Source organism: Ascaphus truei, unplaced genomic scaffold (genome assembly GCF_040206685.1).
Source record: "Ascaphus truei isolate aAscTru1 unplaced genomic scaffold, aAscTru1.hap1 HAP1_SCAFFOLD_980, whole genome shotgun sequence".
Lineage (NCBI taxonomy): Eukaryota > Metazoa > Chordata > Amphibia > Anura > Ascaphidae > Ascaphus > Ascaphus truei.
The window spans coordinates 50,522-70,864 of NW_027457320.1; the positions used below are offsets into that span (position 1 = coordinate 50,522).

Genomic DNA, 20,343 nt, shown 5'->3' on the forward strand with positions numbered 1-20,343 from the left:
TTTTTTGCTGGAGCAGAGACCGCCGGCCAATCAGAGCACAGATTGTGACGGTGCAGCCAATCATAGGATGAGTTCTTGTCCGGTTGCATCAATTAGGGCAGGAGTCTGGCTTATTGACTCTGGACTGCTTCTCGGGGTGTGAGCTGCTGGCGGGTGGGAAATTAGATCTGGCCAATGGAAATCATGCCTACGGGGCTGAGACCCAGTAAAGGATCCCCTGGCCAGCCCAATTTCTCAGTGTCTCGGGGAACAAAGGCTCTGAACTGTCGATTACCAGTTCCTGGACCTGAATTACAGCCCTTACCCACTCACCATTGTCCAGGTACTCAGCTGCTCCCAAGCTCTGTCACGGACAGACATTGCTCTGTATGCAGCCCAGCTAAGTGAATTACTGTGTCTGCATACAGATAAATGCTAGCAACACAAAGGACAATGCTGGATTACTAACTGTGTGGGGAAAACATAAACACAGGGAAAGACAGTGATTTTTTACAATCCCGGCTCCCCAAGACACATAGTTTTCCCCCCTTCTAGATATCACACAGTGATTATCTCTTTTCTGGAAGAGATTTACACAAAACACATTGCACAAAGGCCAAAATGACCCTGACAGAAGTGGCAATTAAACATGGATTTGGGGTAGCCTGCCTGGCTTAACTTTTATTATGTTATGCTGGCTACCCCTACAGTCACAACCGGTCCAACGTGGAAAGAAATTATACCGGATAAGGACACAAATGCAGGTCAGCTAAGAGTCAGATTGTCACAAGATCACAAAGCCTCAGGTTTTACCAATGCTGAATATTTCTGATTTATATTCTCACGGACATAGAGACTAATAAGATGCAAAAATAACTGATTTGTGCCCACAAATCGGGTTATTTTTTTTTAACTTGATTTGGATTTGATGAAGTTATTTCGGAACTTGCTTTGGAAAGCATTATTTGTGCCTACCGGAGTACGCTCTTCTTCGGACATGGTAGGTACACAGGTTAACATACTTACCAACAGTATGACTACAAGCATTGATAATTATGTTATTAGTCAATGAACGTCTACCAGGGGTGCTCGGCAACGGCTTCCCCAGCTGACAGGATATCTCCCCCTGGGCTGGCACCGCTCTGGCTGGGGAGGCAGCAAATGTGCATGGCCCGATCTCCGCCCCTGCATGCTGTTGCCTTTGTACTCTGCCCCTCTCCTCCCCCTCCAGACCCTGCAGTTACTATTTTATTTTGAAATGCTGGCTGAACAAAGGGTTTCTCAGCCCTGCATGCCCAGAGATGTTAAATGCATTTATTTATTCCCTGGGCATGCAAGCTGGAAAAATACAATTACCCAGTCTCCACGACCATGAACCCTGGTTAGGCTGGTTCCACAGGGAGTTTGTAGACAATAGAGGATGGGGATGGGCAGGCCTCCAATCTCACAGGCGTCGGTCCGAAGAGCAAAGTCATTGTCTGCCCAGACAGAGGCCAGAGGGAACACAGAAGAATTCTGCTGCCAGTGCTCAAGGGCCAAAGCGTAGAATGTCTTATTCTTAGAACATAATGGCACACATCTGCAGCATATAACTATCACTCTAAACAAGCATATTAAGCGGACCCAGTGGAGCAGGCTGGGGCAAGGGGTAAGGTGAGGTGACGCTAAGAGGCGCCAACCATCCAGAGAACAGCCAGGCTGACGCTAAGTCACCCACCGTCTCCTCTGCCAATGATAATATCTGCTGTCACGCTGCTTGATCCGGTGTAGCCAAAGAGATAAAGTTGAAGAACCGTTGAGTGAATGCCTGCAGTGATGTGTGTCCTGGAATCCACGTGCAACCAGCAAAGGTACCGGAACAGCCAAACAAAGAAGCGGTGCACTGAGGTAAGAAGAGAACCACACGCAGTTTTAACAAAAAAACGACTAATTTATTGAAAAAAAGGGAACAAACATCATGAAGCTAGGAACCTCTTACGCGTTTCATCCCGTAAGGGACTTTGTCAAAGAGTGAGTGGTGAACTATCTCATACACCTCTATATACCACCAGCTTGACTGTGATAGGTCAATAATAAATTGATTTAGAACGGCAACTCCTATATGCAGCTGCAGGTTAATTAATGAGACTGCCGTTCCATCTATACAAGCATAGTGGTGTGTAGAAGGGGAGAGAAGGATAACAACATACAAGTGTATACATAGTACATATATAACAACAAATAAACAACTTATTGCAAAACTACTGTAAAATAGTATAAACAGTAGTAGCAAAAGATCATTTAAAACCAACATTCAAGCAACATAGATGAAAACAAGGAATGGATTAGAATATAAAGAAATGATATAATAAAGAAAGATAAAAGACAGGTACAAAATATATATTATATTACAATAAGCAATATTGAAAAGTATATTATAATCACTCAACATAATAAAACAATTATAATAATCATAAATAATAACCTGTCTTATATCAATATAAATGAAAGAAATAAAAATAAGAAATTGTCAAAAATGAAAACCATAATAAAGAAGATAAATATAAAAATAAATATATTAATAATAGAAATATAGCATATCATAAATATACTGATAATACAGTATACATAATATCCCATATGGTGAGCAACAACATATATCTAAATGACATTATAACAATACCAGAGAAGCAAAAAGCAGAAGCAAGCAAAAACTTAAACATATTTCTTTAGTTAGATTAGGAAATGTTTAAGCTCCCAATCGGTATTAATACCGTAGGGATGCAATGTATTCATGATATAGATCCAGTGCCCAGACACAGGCACCTATCTCACCAAGAGATAGTGAGCTGGCACTGAGAACAGGAGGGAGGTAGGCGCTGTTCTCATTGTCTGGTTCATAATTCCCACCTTCCTTGCCTCAGCCTCCCTGTCACAAGCTCAGACTGGATTGGCCAACACAGATGAGCCCTCATTCTGTGATTGGCTCCCCATTCAGCATCAATGCTGGGATTGGTCGTTGCCCCGTTCTCCATGATTTTCCATTGAGAACTGCAACCTAGAAAAGCAGCGAACAATTTGAGTTCCACAAGCCTCTCCTGGGTTGGCGTGAAGATAGACTAAGCGGGGGGCTCTGAGGATGTGCCAGAGACACCTGAAGTCGAGGCTGCTTGTACGCCAAGCTGGAGATTTGAAGTTACCTTTCCACAACTTGCATCCAGCGGTGCTTGGAAACTCATGACCTACGGCAAAAGTGGAATCTGCTCCGTTAAAGTCATGTTGGTGGCGTCGGCCGAAATTAATACCCGTTTATTTGTTTATCTCTGTGTCCTCTCTGGTGCTTGATCCCACAAAAGAGTCCCGGTCTCTTGACAGAACACATTAGAAATAAAGCATTCCATTTACATGGGATGCAAGGTGCAACCAGGCATGCAAAAAAAACCTGTATCTCAGGGGCCTTGGAGCCAGATGAACCCAAGTGACAGGGCGTAACCTTTATTAACCGGTCCCTGGGCCTCATTCCATCACAAGCATAGCTAAGGTCTCTGTACATGCAGGGCTGAGAAACCCTTTGTGCAGCTCGCATGTCGAGAGAACTGGCAAATTCTGCGACTGGAGGTGAAGAGCGGTGCAGGAATACAAGGGGGAGTGACCGTGGGAGAAGATCAGACCAGGGGGCAATCAACCCAAAAAGCAGAACATTTTGTCATCCATCCAAATATCCGGATGCCGAGCCCAGCATGGGACATCTTGTCAGCCATGGAAGCCATTGTTGGGCCCCGTTGGTGGATGCTGCTCCCATTGACCGATTTATATTTCTATCCGCTGCCCTTTAATTTGCAATCACCCACTTCAAGCCCTGATTGGCCATTTCAGACAAGACCATGTGTCCTGAATGGCTCCTGTGCATCATTAATGCTGTGATTGGCCACAGCCCTGTTTGCATGATTTGCTAGGGAAGCGTGAAATCTATGAAATGGGAACCCAATCAGTTTCAGATCTTATTCTGATCCTAACGTGGTGATAGATTAAGATGTGCCCCCTGAGACTGTGCAACAGACACTCGAAAATTAGATTGTAAGCTCCTTGGAGCAGGGACTCCTCTTCCTAAATGTTACATTTGTCTGAAGCACTTATTCCCTTCACCTGTTATTTATATATTATGTGTTATTTATATGATTACCACGTGTATTACTAATGGGAATTGCTATGTACATTAATGGTGCTATACAAATAAAGACATAGGGGGTCATGCACTAAGCTTTGTTAAGTCGTTTTTAGAGCGCAAAGTGCTCTTAGAACGTGATGTTACGCTGAACACGATGCACTAAGCCACGCAAACAGGCACTTTGCGCTCTAAAACTGACTTTTCTCAGGAATATTTCAAAGTCCAACTTTGCTCGTTCGTTACCCTGTTAGCGTTAAATTCTGCCCTTAAGCGGGATGCACAAAGCTACGTAACTTTAGCATACGCGAAAGTTGCGTTCAACAGAACACGTCAGCTCAAGGTAGACGCAAAAAAAGCTGGACTTTGAAAAATTTCTTGCTCTACATTTTTGCATGCGCAACTCCCATACAACAGGCCGGCGGGTGTACCCGGCTGACCCCACGGGGGTCCCCGAGAGAGGTCGGGGGTCGCGCAGGTGTCCCCGGCTGACCCCGCGGGAGTCCCGTGGTACCCGCGGGCCTGCGGTACCAATGTTGTGCCTACAAAAATACTAAACATTATTTCTAACTAAATACACCCCCCTAACACATACAGTACAATAATGTGCAAAATAACTATTATTCAGATATGGATAATAGATTATTTGCCCATTATTAAATACTGCATTAGCATACATAAATAAAGTAAATAAATACAGTTATACTTACCACAACAACAGGTCTGTCTGTCCTCCGTTGAAAGAAAGCATACAGAATATACATAATAAAGACATTCTAATGGCCCCTAACCCCTTAATCACCTTAGCGTTTACTAACCGCTATAATCATTAAGGAGTTAACCCAGCCTGCCCCGATACAAACCCGGGAGGCCTAAGCACCCACCCTGAACTGACTATACCCACCCTGTACCCATTGAGTAGTATAGTGGTACATCATACCCATATAATAATAATATGGGCATGATAAGCCTCTATAGCACTCAACGGGCACCCTAATTACAATACATTAATGCACCAGATACACAATAATAAAACCTAACTCCAAAAAAACATACTTCACTAAATAAAAACAGTAGCCAGCTAATCCAATGAATACAATCAATAACAACATCAACAATGAATTAGTTAAACATTAACCAATCAAAACAATTAATTTCTAAACCAACTCAAAATGAATAGTAACACTAACCAATCAAGCCAATTAATTACTACAACATTAATGAATGTAAACATTAAAAGACAAAGAAATACATTCAAACAATATCTGAAATAACCATTAAATGCATTAGCTAACATAATACAACATTAACTACAAATGAACATGTTAACTACAAACGCCAATCTGATTGGCTGGCATCATTCCCTTTAAGTGACGTCATGTAAAAAAAAAAAAAAAAAAATATAGTCGGAACATGGTTTTAACAGCCAATCAGGTGACTGTTAACCATTTTGAGGCTAAATGTGACATCACAAGCCGTATTTAAGACCGTGACGCCTCATTTGAGCCGAAGAAGACGACGAGACAACAACGGTTGGGATTCACCATGGGGTTTTTTGGACTGACAGATGAAGATAGAAGATGGTGATTAAAGAAAGAAAAAAGAAGATTTGGGTACCTGATCCGAATCTTCATGGCGATTTTGAGGCTAAATGTGACATCACAAGCCGTATTTAAGACCGTGACGCCTCATTTGAGCCGAAGAAGACGACGAGACAACAACGGTTGGGATTCACCATGGGGTTTTTTGGACTGACAGATGAAGATAGAAGATGGTGATTAAAGAAAGAAAAAAGAAGATTTGGGTACCTGATCCGAATCTTCATGGCGATGGCATCGGATGCTGTTTGAGGCCTTCAAGGTACGTGAGCTTCCTATTACCCTGGGAGTCGGAGGGGCACCGCTTCTAATGGTAAGTACTATATTGAATGTTTGTAAATGTCTATTATTACAGGTTTCTTCTTTGGATGTGTTTTTTTTATTTTTGGGGGAGGCACATTGACTGATAATATATTAATCTGTACCACTTTAAGGTTCAGATGCATACATTACTATGACAATATTTGGGGGGCATTTGTGGCTTGGTATTGCTGTTGGTTGGGTTGTTTTAATTTCAATTTCTTATGTGGATGTGATTGTTTGTTTGTTTCCTGCTTAATGCTAATAAAATGTTTGCGATTGGTGTTCGTTTGTAGTTAATGTTGTGTTATATTAGCTAACGCATTGTATGGTTATTTCAGATATTGTTTGAATTTATTTCTTTGTCTTTTAATGTTTACATTCATTAATGTTGTATTAATTCATTGGTTTGATTGGTTAGTATTACTATTCATTTTGATTTGGTTTAGGAATTAATTGGTTTCATTGGTTAATGGTTTAATTAATTCATTGTTCGTGTTGTTTATTGCTTGTATTCATTGGCATAGCTGGCTACTGTTTTTATTTACTTTATTTAGGTATACTAATGCAGTGTTTAATAATGGGCAAATAATCTATTATCCATATCTGGATAATAGTTATTTTGCACATAACTGTACTGTATGGGTTTGGGCGGAGAGTCGTGTATTGATGTTTGTTAAATCTTTTTTTTAATATACATGTGTTTCATAGTGTAGATGTGCAGGTGGTCTCCGGAGCTGACCCGCATTGGTTTTATGTCCGGTGACCCCCTGCTTCCCGAGATACAGGCACCTTTATGGGGTGCCGGTATCCCCTGCAGTTTCAAGCTTCCACGTCACGTGACCGGGACATTTAAATGCTGCAGGGGATACCAGCACCCCATAACGGGGCCTGTATCTCCTGAAGTAGGGGGTCCTCGGACCTGAAACCAATGCGGTTCAGCTCCGGAGACCCCCTGCTCATGTACACTATTATTAAAATGATTTTAATTAGTGTACAATCACCTGTAACAGCCTTGCATGGAGATGGCAAATCACCATGCAAATGTTACATGCAGCTTTTTTTTCTATCAGTTAGCGTATGGGAAGTTTAAGAATGCTAGCAGGGGGGAAAAAAGCAACACGTACGCTGTGGGTGTTTTGAGCACATACGTTAAAAAATGGGCTCAAGGCCTTAGTGAATCGCGTCCCCGGCCTCACTTTTTTTTTTTTTTTTCCAACATTGAGTTTATTGAAAGAGTTTTCAATACACAGAGTATCACAGTACACATCAAATGAGTCTCTCAAACATAACACTCCTGTGCGATACCAAAGTACTCCCGCGAGTACCTATTCAGTCTGGATCGTAACATAACTCCGGTTTTGCATTGTGTGATACAATTAAGGTGCTGCGCTATGGGAGAAATAAAATAAAAGTGAGGCTAGGGGGGGGGGAGGGAGATGGTGGCCCCGCGAGTGCGGTCCTCTCCGGCTTTTAGGCTAAAAATTGGTACTCAGATCATGATTTACATCATCCCTCAGCTCTCGTTGGCGTATCTCTTTGGTCTTTTATGTCTTATTGCTTCCCTGTGTGTGCCTGGGATGCCTGCTGCAATGTTCCCGTCCTTCAAATGGAAACGCATTTTGAACTATTATTGCCAGATTGTGGTAACCTCAATCCCCGGGATATCGGTCTGTTCCAACCAAGGCGACCAAACTTTTAGATATTTATCACCAGTGTCATTAACTAAACTCGTTCATTTCTCCATCTGGCATATGTACCACATTAGATTTCTAATCCTGGGGATATTTGGGGTTTCGGGTTGTTTCCACATAGCTGCGATCTCGCACTGCGTTGAATTTGCGAAATGTCCAACCAATTTATTACCAGTTTTAGAGAGTCCCGGCCATGGTCTATTCAGGAGGAACAGCCACGGGTGCGGGGGAATTGTGAGATCAAAAATCTTCTGGATCCAATTTCTAATTTCTTCTCAGATGGGTGAGATACGGGGGCAAGACCACAGCATGTGTAACAAGTCGGCCGATGCTCCACACTGTTTTGGACACAGCGGGGAGTATCCTGGCACAAACCTTGATAATTTCAGTTGGGTGAGGTACCATCTCATCATTACTTTATATGTGTTTTCCTTTAAAGTCGTGCAAATAGAGCTTTTGGCTGCCGCCTCAAATATGGCCGTCCAGTCCTCCTCTTCCAGGACTTCACCCGGATCAGTCTCCCACTTAATTCTATATGCCAGTTTTTGCTCTTGTCGTGTGTTCCCAGAACCCACTATTTCTCCATAAATCTGCGAAATGAGTCCCCGTGTGTCTGTTTCAGTCAGTCAGAGCTTTTCGAATGTAGTTAATGGTGGGTATGGCGTGTTCTTGTTAAAGTACGCCCTGAGCTGGAAGTACCGGAAAAATTTGGAATGTGGGATGTTTTTCTCAGATCTAATTTGTTCAAATGATTTAATTTTATTTGGTATCCCCTCCAGGTCTCTCAGTCGATTATATCTATTTTGTTTCCAAATTTCTGAGGTGTGTTCTGGTAATCCTGGTGCAAAGTCGGGGTTACCCCATAACGGGGATATCAGCGATTGTTTGGATGTTAGGGCATATTTAAATTTAGCGGCCCCCCAAATCACCAATGAGTTGATCATCGAGGAAAGCGGCCGGTCAGTCCATTTAATGGCTGTTTTAGGTAACCATAATATATTGTCTAACTCCAATGGGGAGCAGACTGATGTCTCCAGATCTACCCATCTTTTCAATGCTGGTTTGATCTGCCATTGTGTGAGTTGACACAATTGCGCCGCTTTGTAATAAGATACCAGGCAAGGTACCGCTAGTCCCCCTGTCCGAATTGTCTTTCTCATAATTGTCTTGTTTACTCTCGATTTTTTCCCACCCCATACAAAATTGGAGATTTCAGACTGAAGTGAGAGTATTTCCTTCAGTCTCAGTGGCACTGGTAGAGTCTGAAAAAGGTATAGGATACGGGGGAGGAGATTCATCTTTACACTATGTATCCTACAAATCCAGGAGATCTTATATGGCATCCACTTTCTCAGATCATCTTTTAGGGTTCGAATCAGTTTGGGATAATTTGCTTCATAGATGACCTTATATTCTTTAGTGATATGAACTCCTAGATACTTAATATGTTTTGGTTGCCAATTGAAATTGAAGTTCAGACTCAGTAGTTTTTCTGTTGCTTTTGGGAGGCTGATATTCAAGGCCTCTGATTTGGTTTGGTTAATTTTAAATCCAGATATCCTATTAAATTTATCCAACAGGTCAAATAGGTTCGGCAGAGAGGTAAGGGGTCTGGAGACCATCAATAAGATGTCATCAGCATACAGGGCAACCTTGTGGGATTTCGAGTCTATATTGATCCCTGAGATATCCGGGTTGTTGCGGATCTGCGCTGCTAGTGGTTCCATACACAGGGCAAATAAAAGGGGAGATAATGGGCACCCCTGTCGTGTACCGCTTTTAATTTGAAATGTATTTGATGGGAATCCCTGGTGTATGACCCTAGCAGCGGGGCCAGAGTACAACGCCATTACAGCGCCACTCACCTTGTCCCCAAAGCCAAACGCCCCAAGCGTCTTTCGTAAATAAGGCCAGTCAATCCTGTCAAAAGCTTTTTCTGCATCCAGACTCAACATCATAGCTGGTATTTTCTTATTATTGGCTATCTCTAGCAGATCAATGATTTGTCGGGTGTTGTCCGCAGCTTGTCTACCTTTAATAAAGCCGACTTGATCTGGATGTATAAGTCTGGGCAGGATGTGACTCAATCTATTGGCTATTAGTTTGGCGTATATTTTAATATCAGTATTAATGAGGGAGATTGGGCGATAACTTTTGCAATCTTGCAGATCCTTTCCATCTTTATAAATCACTGAGATAGACGCTTGGAGCATCTTCTCCGGGAACGGGGCTCCCGCCAATACGGCATTAAACATTCGGAGCAGCCATGGGGATAGGTTCTTAATGAACTTCTGATAATAGAGCCCTGTGTAGCCATCAGGGCCTGGGGCCTTAGATGGCTTGAGGTCAGTTATGACCTGGGTAAGTTCGTCCATTGTGAACTCCGCTTCCATCACCCCCCTGTCCACCTCATCTAGCCCCGTCAGTTTGGCGCTCGTCAGAAAATCTTCTACGGCCCTTGTGGTTTTGATACTATGTGCCGCTTTCTCTCCATTATATAAATTTTCGTAGAAAGATTTGAATTCTTCCACTATGTTTTTCGGATTTGATGTAGAGGCTCCAGTTTTTAAGCGAATCGCCTGTATGTTATAATTTGAGTGTTTGGTTTGTAATTTGCCCGCTAGCATAGTATCTGGACTGTTTGCCTTTTCATAGTATTTCCTCTTTGACCAACTCAATGATTTGTCTGCCTGCGAGGTTAGCAGAAGGTTTAGTTCAATTTTGGTGTTCTTTATTTCCATTAATATCTGCGGGTCAGGTCGTTTTTTGTGCCTTGTTGTGAGGGCATGTAGTTTATTTTGGAGCGTTACCAATTTGGTGTTTCTCTCGCGCTTTCTGCGCGCTGCTATACCAATTAATGTGCCCCTTATGGTTGCCTTATGGGCTTCCCAGAGGGTAAAGTATGATTTTACTGAACCATGATTAATCTTAAAGAATTGGTTAATTTCCTCGCCTACTGCTCTGCAAACATCTGGGATTTTTACCAGCGATTCATTAAGTTTCCAGTTCGCACCAGGCCTATCAGAACGAATATGATGAGTGCACCGTAGCTCTATAGGTGCATGGTCAGCCCACGAAATATCATGGATCCTCGTAGAGGAGACCAAGGGGACCAGTCTACTAGAGATGAAGAAATAGTCGATTCTGCTATATGCGTCATGGGGATGGAAATAGAAGGTGTAATTTCTCTCTGTGGGATATAACTCCCTCCAGATATCAGTCAGCTGATTTTTCTTAAGTCCCTTCTTTAGTGCTTCTACTGCTTTTCGCTGCCCATATCTGGGTGTGCCCGACCTATCCAGGTTTGGGTTCATCGCGAGATTAAAGTCACCAGCCAGGATAATGTGGCCTTTGGCTATCTGGGCCAATTTTTGGAAGAAGTCTCTGAAAAAGTCATGACTTTGCTCACCAGGAGCATACAGCGTTGCTAGGGTGATCGGTTGTTCGTGGATAATTCCCATAACAATCAAGAATCTGCCTGCCTTATCCCTCCTGAGTGTCTGCATTGTAAAGGGTACACTATTATGAAAGAGGATCCCCACTCCTCTCTTTTTCTCTGTGGCAGACGCTAGGTAGAATTGCTTATAATGGTTATCTAAATATTTAGGGGAGCTGCTAGTACTGAAGTGTGTTTCCTGCAAGAGGAGCACGTCTGCTTTTTTCCTTTTGTAATCTATGAATGCGGCCTTCCTTTTTATGGGGCTGTTAAAGCCATTGACATGGTTAGAGATGATATTTAACGCCATTTAAATCGTATTATGTGTATGCATTTTCCTGGTGTGTAACATTGTTGATACCTCATGATCTGCATGACCTGGGTGGTCCCAGAATGGGCCTGTAGGACCCCGAATGGAGTAGGTGTGGGTGATATTTTATTATGTGTGTTCTGCGCATCGATATGGCGAGGTGGCCTGGAGGGGGGGGGTATGGGGGGAGCGTGGGAGCACGCAGGAAAAATAAACAAAGTGGGAAGAGCCTTGTCTGGGGTGAGCCAGTACCGGCTCTGTGGCCCTACGGACTGGACAGTTGCCTGGCACCACTGGGTTGTGCTACCAGGCCTATATAGATCTGTCCTCTGTAGGGGAGAGCGGTCCTCATGGGCTAGCTCCATGAGGTACCTTTTTTGAGGCGCCGACGAACTAATAGGGTAGTTCGCACCGGCAGGTCAACAAAGTGTAAGAAGTGAGATAGTGTAAGTGTAAAAGTGTAAAAGTGTAAAACCTCTAAACAGTTCTAAGTAGTTTCAACTAAACCTGACTTAGCTTTAGTTGAACAGCTGTGGCTGGACGACCGGAGACCCCTGTCGATCGGCCGCCCTCACTGCCTCACCTCCTCCTGCAGTGCTGCATACGCCAATCTCTGCTTCGCCTGTATCCTTTGGCAAGGACAGGGCTGGGTCAGGTTCCACATAACCCTCAAGCAGAGGGGTACCCGAGGCACACATCCCCACGGGCGTCTCCGGGCTCCCAGCCACACCATCTGCTGCAGGGATAAAGATAATGAACATAGAATAACATTAGGCTGTCTCTTAAACTAGACGGCAAACAAATGGGGTATTTTTCACCACGAGCAGGGCAAATGGGAACAACCACCTGTAGCGGGTCCCCTTTTCTTGCAGGACTTTTGTTATAGGGCCTAGGCTCCTGCGTCTGGCAAGGGTAGCTGGCGACAGGTCTTGAAAGACCTGAAGCCTGAAGCCCTCAAACTCCAGGGATCTCGCCTCTCTCGCCATCTGGCAGACAGCATCTTTAATGCGGAAATAGTGGAACCGCACTATTATGTCCCGAGGGGGGTCTCCCGCTTGCGGCCTTGAACGGAGCGCTCGGTGGCAGCGGTCCAAGTGTAAATCCTGCTCCGATTTATCTGGGAGCAAATGCTCCAGCCGTTTTTGAACAAAGTCCTCGTGAACTGTAATAGTTTCTGGGATTTCCCTGATGCGGACATTGTTCCTGCGTTCTCGGTTTTCAGAGTCCTCTTGTTTTGTCTGCTATCTCTCGGACCTTTTCTGCCAATTGGGATACCGTTTTATTAGTTTGTACTATGGCCCTCGTGTTGGTATCCATTTTTTTCTCAAGGGTCCCGGTCCTTTCACCCACCGCGTCCAAATCTCTCCGCAGGTTCCTGAGTTCTTTGCGGAAAAAGGTCTTCATTTCCCCGCAGAATTCACGGAGATCCTTTCTCCTGACCAGTTCCTGGTCATCTGCTAGTGGGGTTAGTGTCTCGCTGTCGGACTCTGACTGCATAGTCGGTGTGGGTGATACAGAGCCTCCTGCTGCTGACGGTGTGGCTTTGTTGAAATATGTCTTGACCGAGGGGTCTTTTTGCTTTGATTTAGCCTTGGCTGGCATCCCCAGGTATTCCGCCAAATTTATCAGCCTTCTGGAGGTTTTTATGGTGATTTTTATTGTCACTTTGCTATATGATTCTTGCCAGTGTGAAGGGAGCTAATTCCCTAAGCTGCCATTCACCCTGGCTTCCGGGGGCGAGTCCCCCGGCCTCACTTTTTAACGGACATGCATTTTTTTAACATCAGAACGCAAACCCATTGAGCTTAGTGCATAGCCCCCATATAATACAATGAGGCTGGAGCTTTCAGGCTTTTCGTTCTCTCCCTTTATTTACATTTCACAAAACAATCTAAAAGCTGTTTAGATTACAGATATTCTAAGACATACTAACATATGTTTTAGAAATATAAACTATATTTTAAACATAGGCAGAATTAAGGGATGGTATCCCTATAAACGGGTCTCAGCTGACTCAGGGCAAAGTGCATGCAGACTAATAATAATAACCTCTGTGATCAAGGTATAGGAGCAAATATAAGTGCTGGGGAAATGCAGATAAACCATGTGTAATGGTACATGAAGTGGTATATGTGTACTGATGGCGTTGTGTGGCTAGCTCAGGTCTCCATATATGCCATAAAGTCCCCAAACAAGCCCCAACAGAACCAAAAAGTACATACCAAAGATGATCTTCGTTTCAGTGAGATTCCCCTTTTGCAGCACAGCTCTTTCCTTGTAGTGGGTGCTTCACGTACATAAATGTACATAAAAAAGTATTCCCAAGGGGGGCACAGGCGGAGCACTGCCAAATCAATGAGGGAGAAAAGGGGGCTGCATCCAGTAGTTATTAAAAATGTATTTATTAAGTGGTCAAAGCAAGAACATAAACACTTTTACGCGTTTCGGGAATTGCGTCCCTTTCTCAAAAAGTTTTTTTGAGAAAGGGACGCAATTCCCGAAACGCGTAAAAGTGTTTATGTTCTTGCTTTGACCACTTAATAAATACATTTTTAATAACTACTGGATGCAGCCCCCTTTTCTCCCTCATTGATTTGGCAGTGCTCCCCCTGTGCCCCCCTTGGGACTACTTTTTTATATATTTTAAACATGATGGAAGTTATACGATATATAGCAAGCTGTGCAAAAAAAAATCTGTATAATAAGGCAGAACTATGCTTATAGGAGATCATGTTAATATGGATATTAAGTTAAAGGTGACACTGTATGCTTATATGTGTATTTATTTCCCAGAATCCATAGCTGCAGTGGAAACATGGTATAACACAAGAAAATGGTGATATGCCAGGTTACAGACAATATACGACATACAATTTTTCCTCTACAGAGGAGAGTAGAAAGGTATGCAGATTGATACATTGAATCAAACACTGAATGTTTTCAATTTAGAGAGATACCTTCCCCCTGAGATTATTATTGTAGATTGGTTGCAACATATATCAATGTTACACTAGTTTGTAAGAGTAGCTAATTATAGCAATTGTATAGGAGATAGTTACTTAGTAGGATTGGTTAGTGGAGATTGTGACACATTTGACTAAGTAGTTATTTGCATAGAAAATGATCACACTAGTGTTATTAACTTGGTCGCTTGAGCACCTGTTTAGGTAAAAGTAATCACCATGTTGGTTTAGGCACATAATAATAATAATAATAATAATAATAATAATAATAATAATAATAATAATAATAATAATAATAATAATAATACTATTATTATTTGTTAGATTTCCTTCACTGAGGTTGTCACAAACAATGTATTAATTTTATTTTACTTATTTCTGTGGGGCAAAACTATGGTCTCCAAGAAATTAGAGTATTTAATGTATTGATTCCAATACATATGTAATGCATTTTATCTATAAATAATAAAAGAACAAAAACAGCATTGGATACGTTATAGATAATATATTAATTAGAAGAGGTGAACTATTGGAAAAAAACAACTGTTTTTCTCTTCACCACTTAAAATAAAGATTGGTAGGTTCATGTGTAATGTTTGTTCATAGTAATAGTGTAACAAGTATTAAAAGTGAAGGCTTATTAAGAATGGGATATTGAGTGCTGCTTTGGGGAAACTAGCTCTTCAATTTGTAGTTACAATTAACTAACTGACTTATTCAGGATAAATATGAAATCTATAGTTTAAAAAAGAATGAACAGTATGAGAAGATACATTAATTAATAATAAAAAAAAAAAAAAAAAAAAAAAAACATATTGAAACAATGGAAATATATCCTTATCCATATCTGCCTAAATGGTGAAATAGTTTGACAAGCATTGGAAAATAGATGCAAAAACACAGCAACAATTAATGCATAATTAAATAGTCAGCTTAAATGCTAATATTGTATCTGAAACATAAAAAACAAGTCTTGATATAGTTCAGCTTATGTTTAAATGTATTAGATAGTGTTTATTTACATTGGTAATTTTAATATTTCATATTCAGTAATATAGTTCAATAAATAAGGAATGAGGATAAGTTTAATAGATATCTTTAAATACAGGCCCCTGTTCAGTCTAGTTATATTACTCTAACATCAGATGTTCATCTTTATTTAGAAAATACATAATACATTATGGAATATTTAATTTGTGCTTAAACTATAACACATTGTGTATACACATATACAGACTTGGTATTTTAATTAAAAGCAAACTACTGTGACTGGAGCATTAGAGGGAAGCCAAAGAGCCCGGTTAGGAGCTGATCAGATCACACAGAGCAGTGACAGCGAGAAGACATTGAGGGAAGCCCCATTTATAGCGCAGCACTGCCACCGTGTGGTGCTCTGGGAACTGCAGGCATTAAGGAAACGAGCCGCCCGGTTCCGCTTCTTTGTGTCTCTGTGTTCGGGTTTATAATAATAACACAATGTGAACATTAGAAGAAGAGGAACCAAGAAAGTCCCATTGAAGCAATGATCTGGGAAAGAAAACCCCTCATATTACATTTCACCGATTAAAGATCATTTGAATACTTGGTATAAGTACATGTTCCATGTCAGAGAGCTCTGTGCTGTATCTGTGCAAACACTAATGTTATCACATTAAATCTTTTTAATTGTCCCACTTACAAGCACTAAATATATAATAACTTTATTAGGACGATATCGGTCTGAGGCGGGATTTTTGAACATCGCAACGGCTTTCACAGAACCAATCAGAGCGAAGGGCGGGACCAAAGCAGCCAATCACAGCGATCTGCAGTCCATAAATACGCAGCTGCAGCGTTTTTTTTCTTTATTAGTTCCTGACCGGAGACGCGCACTGACACAGCAGCACAGGATGGCCCGGACCAAGCAGACCGCCCGGAAATCCACCGGAGGGAAGGCTCCCCGTAAGCAGCTAGCGACCAAGGCTGCCAGAAAGAGCGCTCCGGCCACCGGCGGAGTGAAGAAGCCTCACCGCTACCGGCCCGGTACTGTGGCTCTCAGGGAGATCCGCCGCTACCAGAAGTCCACCGAGCTGCTCATCCGCAAGCTGCCCTTCCAGCGCCTGGTCCGGGAGATCGCCCAGGACTTCAAGACTGACCTGCGCTTCCAGAGCTCGGCTGTCATGGCTCTGCAGGAGGCCAGCGAGGCTTATCTGGTGGGGCTCTTCGAGGACACCAACCTGTGCGCTATCCACGCCAAGAGGGTCACCATCATGCCCAAGGACATCCAGCTGGCCCGCAGGATCAGAGGGGAGAGAGCTTAGGCCGGCTGCACCCTGACTTCGTTTACACCCGAAAAACAAAGGCTCTTTTAAGAGCCACCACATTTTCAATGAAATGGCCTGATCAATATTAACACACGGATACTGATCTCAATATAGAGAATGAAAGAAGTGTGTTATCCTTGTACCAACATATGTACTTGATGTGTGACAATATAGATAAACGCACCTTCAATATTTGTGTATTCTTTGTCATGTGATATATAGACTTGCATGCATAGTCACCATTTCATGCTGTATATGGGTGCACGTAAAGGCAAACCTGTAAATGTCCCCCTCCCATGTGCCACTGGTGATCAAACTGAAGTGTTATGGAATAGCATGTGCTTGATGCTTTCAATGTGATGTAAACACTTTTTTTAATAACATGGTGATAAATACGTTTTTCTGATGTAAACTACACTTTTTTTAATTTTATATAAACCGTGTATGTGAATATTATGTAGACACAAACAAAACCATAATGTCACCTAATATGTCAGTTTGTCTGAGAAAAAATGTATTAGTGAAATAGGTTAGGGACTACAAACTTACACATGCACCTTACAGTGCTCGCAGTATCAATGCATATACACTTATGCTCTGGCAGTGTAACACAAACCCCTGCATGGGATAAATTGGAGAAACATTCCCAGTTACACATTATGTGCACAGCTCTCTAAGTGGGGTTGTGGTGGCTCTTAAAAGAGCCTTTGTGTTTGTAAGAGGCTGAAGTTGTCGGTCTCACTTCTTAGGAGCTGCCGCCCTCTTGGGCTTTGCTGCTTTGGGTTTGGCTGCCTTGGCCTTAGCTGGACTCTTAGCAGCTTTTGGCTTCGCAGCCTTTTTAGCCGCCGGGCTCTTCACAGCCTTCCTGGGCTTGGCAGCTTTAGACTTCTTCGGGCTTTTTGCTGGCTTCTTGGCGGCCGCCGGTTTCTTGACCTTTTTGGGGCTTTTCTTCACTCCCGCCGGAGCCTTTTTGGGTTTCTTGGGGGACTTGGCGGGTTTCTTTGCCACTGGCTTCTTGGGTTTCCCCACATCCTTTTTCTTGGCCGCCTTCTCCTTGCTCTCCAGCTGCTTCTTATTCAGCTTGAACGATCCGGAGGCTCCGCTCCCTTTCAGCTGGATCAGGGTTTCCTTGCTCACCAAGCCCTTGAGAGCCAGCTTCAGGCGGCTGTTATTCTTCTCCACATCGTAGCCTCCTGCAGCCAGAGCCTTCTTCAGAGCAGACAGGGAGACCCCGCTGCGCTCCTTAGAGGCGGACACAGCTCTCACTATCAGATCGGACGCGCTGGGACCGGACTTTGCTGGGCGGCTTTTCGAGGCTCCGGCCGCTTTCTTCGGCTGCTTCTTCTTGGCGGCGCTTTCAGCTGGAGGAGGAGGAGCAGGAGCGGTCTCGGCCATTGCAGCTGCAGGTAAAATATCCCTGACCGTTCTGTTCTGACTGACAGATTAAATCTGTCAGTGGTGATATTGGATACCGAGGCTTGAGCCTCATTACTCCAAGTTCTCTTGTTGAGTGTATTGTCGCACTCTTTAGGAAGCTTCTTGATCTGTGTTACTTGCCACAGTTGAGTTGGTTTCACAGGTTCAGCGCTGTGATGGGTCGTGGGTAGCGGTCAAATGGGTTTGCAGAGATCGCAGCAAGCTTCTTGATCAGCGGGTTTGAGTTCTGGTCCAGTTCCTTGTAGAATTTCTTGTTGAGCTTCTTTAGATGTTCATCTAACATCTCGATACCCAGTTCCCTATGAAGGTCTGCTATTCTTGTAGGAAGTGGAGCGTTGGACGCAATCCGCAGCGCCTTGTTCTGTAATTTTTGGAGAGATGATCTTTGATGTTGGTGGCAACCACTCCACACCGGGGAGGCGTATGTCATTGTGGGTCTAATGATCGCCTTGATCACATTGACTTTGCTCTTGATGGGCATGGTCCTTGTCTTCAGCAGAGGGTACAGTGCTGCCAGCTTGGTTGTTGCCTTCTGTTGAATCTTCTCAATGTGGTTTCTCCAGCTTAGTTTGCTATCTAGGATTACACCTAGGTAAGAGCTGTTTGGCTCCCATTTGACAGCCTCTCCGTTGAGGGTGATTGGCGGGTGTGCCTTGATCCTCTTTTTGGTAAACAGTGTAGCTGTAGTCTTGCTGGAGTTCAGTCCTACTTGCCAGTCGCTGTACCATGTTGATAGCATGTCTAGTGCTTTCTGGATATTCTTAGCTACTTCTTTCTCTCTGAAGGACTGGGAGATGACTGCCACATCGTCTGCGTAGAGTGCCAGTTGAGTCTTGTGGAGGTCTGTGGGGATGTCATTCATGAAGAGGTTGAAAAGGAAAGGTCCCAGGACTGATCCCTGTGGCACGCCAGCGCGGATGGGGCATGTTGTTGAGAGCTCTTCCCGCACAGCCACGTGGAATGTGCGCTCCCGCAAGTAGCTTGCAGTCAGCTTAATCAGGTAGTTTGGGAATTTCAGGTTGATCATTTTGTGCAGTAGTCCTTCATGCCAAACTCTGTCAAACGCTTTGGCCACGTCCAAGAAGACAACTCCAGTTGATTTGTGGATGTTAAATCCATGGCTTATTATGTCAACGACTCGCAGCAGCTGATGGTTGGTTGAGTGGTCCTTCCGGAATCCAAATTGCTCCTTTAGTAGAATGTTTTTACCAGAGGCAAAGTGGCGGAGGCGCGTAAGGATAACTTTCTCCAGGAGTTTCGACAGTCCAGAGAGCAGGCTTATCGGACGGTAGTTTGCAGGATCCCTCCGTGGTTTTCCAGGCTTTGGAAATACAATGACCTTGGCTTCCTTCCAGGATTGAGGAAAGTGCTGGAGCCGCATGCATGCATTGAAGATTTCTGTGAGGCATTCCATGGCTGCCGGCGGAAGCTTCTTGATGGCCAGGTTGGTAATTCCGTCACTTCCTGGTGCTTTGCCATTTGCCAGCTTTTCTGCAAGTTGCATTATCTCAGTCCTGGTGCATCCTTCAAGGGTTTCCGCTTCGGTCTCTGGTAGGTGCTCGGTAAGATGCCTGTTAACTCCTTGCTCAACTTCTCGTGCTATTTTGCTGGCTTGGTTAGGCCTAAAAGTTGTCTCCAGTGTGTCAGCGAGAACCTCTGCCTTGTCCTTGTTGCTACATGCCAGGTGGGTCTGGCCCTGGATCGGTGGATTAGGCTCCTTCTTCCCGGTCAGGCGTCGGGTCATTCTACAAACAGAGTTGTCGGATTCCTTCAGCTTGGCTGCTGCGGCCTCCCACCTCTCCCCCCGGTGTTGGCTGATTTGCTGTCGCAGTAGTCTGGCAAGTGAGTTGTACTTTACCAGAAGGTCAGGTGTGCGGAACTTCTGCCACTGGCGTCGGGCCCTGTTTTTCTCAGCAATCGCTTGCTTGATCCCGCTCGGTAGGTCGTAGATGGAGCAGCGTTTGGGCATCTGTTTCGGGACGCTGTGCTCTATTGCATGTTGGACTGCGGTAGTAAAGGTGTTAACAGCATCATCAATGTCTCCGTTGGTGTCCAAGGGGCGGGGGTTTGTGATGTTGCTCAACTCTTCTTTGTACAGGCTCCAGTTCGCCCTGGTGAAGTTGTACCTGGGTGTTTGCTGGTGGGTTTCCATCTCGTCGCCAACAGTAATGGTAACTGG

The 20,343-nt window shown here is 43.7% G+C and overlaps 2 protein-coding genes across 2 annotated transcripts; one reads left to right on the forward strand and one right to left on the reverse strand.

The window, feature by feature from the left end:
* Positions 1-16,288: 16,288 nt before the first annotated feature.
* LOC142486767 (histone H3) lies at positions 16,289-16,989 on the forward strand. The gene has a single exon (XM_075585227.1). It carries the CDS (start codon positions 16,314-16,316, stop codon positions 16,722-16,724), a length of 411 nt encoding a protein of 136 aa, XP_075441342.1. The 5' UTR covers positions 16,289-16,313; the 3' UTR covers positions 16,725-16,989.
* A 32-nt stretch (positions 16,990-17,021) lies between these two features.
* On the reverse strand, positions 17,022-18,294 carry LOC142486768 (histone H1-like). The gene has a single exon (XM_075585228.1). The coding sequence runs from the start codon at positions 18,120-18,122 to the stop codon at positions 17,466-17,468; it is 657 nt and encodes a 218-aa protein (XP_075441343.1). The 5' UTR covers positions 18,123-18,294; the 3' UTR covers positions 17,022-17,465.
* Positions 18,295-20,343: the final 2,049 nt, after the last annotated feature.